The following is a 6,455-nucleotide window of genomic DNA, read 5'->3' as shown; positions in this document are numbered from 1 at the left end:
ATATATATATATATATATATATATATATATATATCTGAGACATATTTTTAAACAAAATAAACATAAATGCTACCCGAACCATTAACTGGAGCAGATGTACAGTTGCATAGAAAATCCATTTAGTGGATCATTGGCGCCCTCTTGTGGCTTCATGAAATAGAGCAACGTTAAGTAGAAAAATAAACTAATTACAAGTCGGTATACCGGTATAACAGGATTAGATCGAGAGAAAACAGAAAATTGAAACGGAGTCTCTACATTAGTTCCAGGTAGGGTTGCAACCTGTCTTAAGTGTTTCAAGCGACCTTATTATCCAGGGAATGAGGGTCTGTAGTGGCTAAAGCATCTTGCACCTGCTGACTGCATCCTGAAGAGTGGAACAACAGCCAGTTTCAGAACTGACAAGACCACTGGGATCACCACGCTATGCGCCGGATACCTTTGCATTGTGAAACTTCATGTACCAGGTAAGCAGAGGGCTTCATACAGCCCATATGGCAAAAGCATACCAAATTATAGCAAAGACTTATCAGAAGCATGGTGTCAGCCCTGGTAAATTACAGATCACTGGGGGTGAAGCGTTGCAACACTGATTACGTGAAAAACGCACAGTGCAATTGTTCTACTTGGTACAGATCTGTCCACAGTACCGCGCTAGCTCTAACCAAACACTTAAATTAGCTGACCTCCATATAACCCCTAGCTTATTTCTCTAAAAAAAACATTACAGTATTGAGATTTACTGTGTTGCTCCTAAACTAGGTATAAGCAATTTTGAATGTTAATCTTCTAATTTATTTGGAAACATAAGTTTTAGTAATAACAAAAATGATACAAAAATGTAAATCTGTTCCACAAAAGTTCCCAGAAATTCCTAACAAGTAGCTTTTCCTTTATCTATAACATAACCTCCCTTAAACCCCAAACAAACCCCTTTCAGGAAGGCTGAACAATGCATTCCTGCACACTTCCTTCCCAGATGTTCATCATAGTGACAGCACAGCCAGCTCATACACTACAACAACAACAACAACTGACAATCTTGAAGATACCAGCCAGGGGTGACCATAATCAAAACCTAAACAAGATACTGTACCAGCCAGGGGTGACAATAATCCAAACCTAAACATTGACAGAGAGTTACAATAGAATTTAATTATCCCTTTCACTGAGGTAGCCCTTCATTAAATTCCACCAGTGTTTGGCACCATATTTCAACGTGTAAATTACAGTCATTTCTCAAATCCTCCCCTCCAGCCATGAAGTTAATGGAGTCCTTGGCTTAGTGTTTTTGTAACACTGTGCAAAGTGATGTAGTGATTACAGGTATCCAAAAGGGGGCGCTGTTCTCAAGCAGTCACCAGCCCACGGAATGTGTTGTAGAATGCTGGTGGGATTCTTTAACGTGAGGTAAGCCTTCTGAGGAAGTGAGACATGTGACTTTACTGAGAAATACTAGTCATCAGGATTACTGGAACTGCCCTATTGTTCCCCGCATAAAGATATGTAATCATACATACTGGTGTGAGACTTGTTACATACTGGCTAACTCCTGCAATAACTCCAGTCAGTTCAGTTAAGACCTGCTTGCTGCTGGCACAGTCCTGATAATTTTAGTGACATCGATGTAGTTTTAATTACTAGGACTGATGTCAGACAAGTACAATCCCTTCCAGCTCAGAAGTCGTATGTCTGTTCATAGATCTAAGCCTAAAATAGTGGTAGTTAACAGTCAGGATAGTATGGCTTGGGTAATCTGACGTTGATGATTCAAGTACTGCTGTGTTGTAGTAAAATGAACCTCATTCATAGTTACTGTACCCATTGCATTATACTGAGATCAGTCCCAATCATACTTCAAGTAAGGCTCTGAGCTCAGTCTAAATCTGATAGGGGTTGTTTTGAGATGTTGCTGTATTGTTATATTCCAGTTACTGTACATTCCAGAGGCTAAGAATCATACTGTTCGATTGTGTTGAACCCCCATGCAGCTGCATTCACTGAAACCGGAAACATTCAGAGGAATGTCACTGTCTATCAACCCCCCACCCCCCCACCCCCCGCACCTGGCTGACATTGAGATCCATAGCTGGAGGTGGGTATCATGGGAGCAGCTAAAACATCAACGTCAACTTTGATAGAGGCTTATCATGCCAGGACATCAGAAGACTGACAGTCTAGTTTCCCTACTGAAAGCTGATTACGTGGGAGCTTGGCAGAATCCCTGGTGCTGCGGAGGAAACAGGAATCCCAAAGGAGCATGCTCAGGGAATGGTGAGAAGGTGCGTTCAAATTGCATGGCCTAAATATGGTGGTAGAGTGGGATCTTTCAATTCCACATCTTCTCATCACCAGCTGCTAAACTACAGTAGTAACTCCATCAGGGGAACTAAAATAGCTGCTTCTTCAGACAATCTGGTTGACGTTGCATATAGAAGCCCGGTCGTTGTATTCCCTCTCCCTGTGTTACAACACAGGCAGCGAGCCAAGGCAGGCACAGAGGTTAGGGGGCTTGAGAGACAGGGCTAGTGTCCCGTGTTCCTGCCACAGAGACATGCTGATTGTGATAGAAGGACTGGAGTCTGGCTCGGACAGGAGAGCTCAGTGTTGGAGGGAACGGCATTTGCATGATGCTTTGCTTAGCATCCTGGGTGTTTTGAATAAAATGAGGTCTGTGTAAAAAATGGTTCAAGTACAGCTTCTGATTGAGAACATTAAACAGTGCACATAATGTGAGCTGAGCCGCTGAGTTTTCTGGTGTGCCGTAGTTTGCCACTAGCGGACATTGCCTGTGTTTGTCTGCCTGGGAGGTATACACAGGTGGATAGTTTTGTAACTGCCTGGGTTACGTGACAGTGTTAGTGGTTTAGCAGGGAGCATCTCGAATCATTGCATTTGCTGACTACTTCTGTGGATGCTGCTGATGCAATAGTTGATCTTTGGGAATCGTAATAAGGTCATGGTAACATACCTGTGAAATATGAGATTTCAAGTTTATTACCATGCATGTTTTATGCAGTCCAGCATAAAAGCTTTGAAATACAGTAACAGTACTGGCACTCATACTGTATGTGGCTTATAGTCAGCTCTGTAGTAGTTGTATTGTTTTGAGGTACAGTTGCATGCCTATAGACGCTCACAATCATATTGAGCTGAGTGAATCTCAGTGTATCTTGCAGGTCAAACACACCAGTACATTTCTGTATAGATTTCATGCGGTTAAACAACCAAGATATGATGGATTTTGAGGGGTGTATGGCCACACCCACTCAAAAATCGGACGGGCCGAAATAAAACCGGAAGTTACGTATGAAACTGCACACACGGCAACTGTCGCTGAAAACATGGAAGACAACCGTACATTTTTTAACTGCTGGAGAAGCAGCGGGATCCCACTGATCGACAGAGGCAGCGACTAAATGGGGATCGACAAGAAATAGAGCTGTGGACCTTGCAAAACCTGTACGGATCGGCAACACTGAATGAGGAGTGTAATTAACAAAACTGTAATGTGTTTGATCACCAAGAATATATGCTTTAGTATCTATACTCTGTAATTAGTTTATATTAGTTTAGTGGTTGTTTGTTATGGCCTATAATACCCGTTTCTGTCATATTTTGTCTGTGTTCACAGGCCACTGACGATGACACTGAAATCTTTTCAAAAACAATAAACTACAAACATAATAATGTACAGTGGACACAAGGATTGATAAGATGGCATTATAGTAAGCAGATAAGACAACTTAAGCAATGAATATGGAAAAATAAACGTTTCTTTACTTTTCAAAATAATTTTAGTGACATCGATGTAGTTGATCAGGCAATCCAGAAATACAGGTTTATATTCCAATATGGTAATGCCATAACAACTATTTACATGTTTTGTATCCTGATGATTCACACACAATAATTAACGTCTCCATATAATTTTAAAAGCAAGTGCCGATATTATGACTGTAAGTTTCTGTCCAAAACAGTAATGTAACTGAAATACTGTTAACTTACGTAACCGTTAGGTAAGCAAGAAAATGAAGAAACACAGATAACGCACACAGTGCACAAAACGCTTTCCCCTGAGAGCCTGTGCGATAGCAGTTATTTTGTCCCCGCCTGTGTCGTTTTAGGTGACACGAATTTTTCAGCAGCACGATAATTGCTTCTCTGGTAACCGTGATCTTAAAAATTACATCATAACTTCTTTGTAATCCCATTGATACTTGGCCCCTTTTCAATCCACTCTTTTCCACATGATCACGACTTGTTTTATCCATTTTCATTACTGTATACTGTACTCAATACGCACTTTCGCAACAGCCTTGACAGGACAAGAGGAGTTGTATTTTTCAAATCTTATTTTCATAAAAAAACAACAAACAAACAAACAAAAAAAAACAACCCTTAACTTATATTTGTATATGAGGTTTTATAGGAAACCACCATGAACACACACGGATATATATATATATATATATATATATATATATATATATATATATATATCCGTGTGTGTGTGTGTGTGTTCATGGTGGTTTCCTATAAAACCTCAATGATATATTAAAAAAGAAGAAAAAAATACCCAAAACATTTAGTAGTAATTTGTGATAAGTACAACATTGCAATAGATCCATGCCTGTTTTACGGAAACAGTCAAGTTGAATCTTACAACCTACAAGTCACGTCAAGTTGAGTCCTACACACCTGTTGACCAGACATACAGGCAGAGATCTGTTTCCCTTTTGAAACGCCACATCTTTCCATTGCGTTTTTAATTGTAATTAGTGAAGAAAACAACAGCTTGATAATGGCAGATCGTTTTAGATCTTTAGGATATCATGAATCCATCTTTTTTTGCAATTTTTCTTATCAGGATCCTGTGTCCTAACAGCTTTCATTAAGTGATGAGAATATGATGAGAGGCCTGTGACAGTGAAGGGGTTAATCAAGCTCACCCTAATGTAACCAATAAAAACACCCACCCTGACTGACAGTGTTCATGGTGGTGGGGTGGAGTTGGGGGTGTGTGTCGCTGATTAGAGATCTTTTCATCTGCGATGGCTGAAGGATTGATTTTCCACTTAGGCATTTGCGGGGTTAACCGGTGTCCCTTCCCTCTCCGCTGACAGCTCTGGCAGTGTCATGTGACATTTAAATACCTTGGGATTTTCTCCGGGCATGCTCAGTAGTGCTGCCTGCCCTCCCTCCTCTCTCTATTTCCTCTAAAGGATGCTTGTTTGTGTGCAGCATCCCTCTCCAGTTGGATCTGTCGCTAGACTCTTGCAGCTCTCCTGCAGTTTCCTTAGCGGCTGCTGCTGTCCATTCCAGAGAGGGACTCTCCGTACCTGTCTATGTTGGATCTGATCAACGCTGTCTGGGAAAAGGGATTTTAATTCTAAAGTACTGCACCTTACGAAGCAATAGGAAGGAACAGCAGGTGGCTGGGTAAGTCTGCTGATGAATTCGGTCTTAGAAAGGGGTTTGATTAAGACAGGGGGCATGTTTAACACTGTGCAATGTGCATCTATCTGTCTATCTACTGCATATGTATCTACTGTATCTGTCTAGCTAGCTATCTGCAATGTATATATAGTATATGTTAAGAGAAAATAATATGGTACATGATTGCAATACCTTGTTCAAAATATAATGGGATGTATTCATTTTTTTTCAGCAGGGCTGGGTATATTGTATAGTCAGTATTGTCCAGATGGTTTTTTTTCCACATCATGTAAATGCTTGCAGCTCATGCACAGTATATAATTTGCACGCTATAAAGATGGTGTTGTCTGTGCTAATAAACAGCCACCTGCAGTCCTCTAGTGACTGTTTTGCTCCTCTCTGAATCGCAGTGCTACTCTGGACCATGTGTGCAGAGGCTGCCAGGGTCTGTGTGTGTGTGTCTATGCAGAGAGATTGGAAGCCCTGTTTAAAAATGCATGGGATGCAGATTCGCTCTGGAACAGCAGCAGTAAAGCAGGCGAGAGAGTACTGCAATCTCAGTCCAGAGGTTAGGATTTGACTTTCAGGGAAACGGTCAGAATTCAATACAATCCATGTATGTATGAAATCATTTGTGTTCATTTTCATGTCAATAGCAAGAGGTATGAGGAAAAAGCATTATGCTTGAGTAAACCGCATTAAAACAATCTTTACTGTGACATGTATCTAGCAGGTTTGAATGAAATGTAAAGATAATTATGTAAAAATAAATGTTAATAGGAGATGAAGTAAAATAATATATATATATATATTATTTTTTTTTTTTTTTTTTTCTTTTGTGTAACACTTTTTTTCTAATAAACTCAATTGTATTGCTGAGCAGAATAATGAGAGACTTTTGTATTCCCCTCCATGCTAGTTCATTCTAGCTGATAGGACTGCGCTTCTGCAGTTTCTGTTTTTTTAATTGGTGTTTGTGTGTGTGTGTGTGTGTGTGTATGTATGTATGTGTGTGT

General features: G+C 40.2%; 1 protein-coding gene across 7 annotated transcripts in view; it reads left to right on the top strand.

Moving 5' to 3' along the window:
• Positions 1-282: 282 nt before the first annotated feature.
• LOC121299959 (pleckstrin homology domain-containing family A member 6-like) overlaps positions 283-6,455 on the top strand; it is a 65,834-nt gene continuing 59,661 nt past the window's right edge. The window contains exon 1 of one of the 7 annotated variants that reach the window (XM_041228247.1): positions 283-467. In XM_041228247.1, coding sequence (XP_041084181.1) covers positions 427-467 — 41 coding nt within the window. In that variant the 5' untranslated portion in view covers positions 283-426. Of the gene's footprint in view, positions 468-5,152; positions 5,443-6,455 lie in introns of those variants that run through there. The other 6 variants (XM_041228248.1, XM_041228241.1, XM_041228237.1 and 3 more) reach the window with 6 other exon arrangements.

Source organism: Polyodon spathula, chromosome 25, assembly GCF_017654505.1.
Source record: "Polyodon spathula isolate WHYD16114869_AA chromosome 25, ASM1765450v1, whole genome shotgun sequence".
NCBI classification, from domain to species: Eukaryota; Metazoa; Chordata; class Actinopteri; order Acipenseriformes; family Polyodontidae; genus Polyodon; species Polyodon spathula.
The sequence above is the reverse complement of the archived record's forward strand: the minus strand, read 5'-3'. Positions and strand labels throughout refer to the sequence as shown.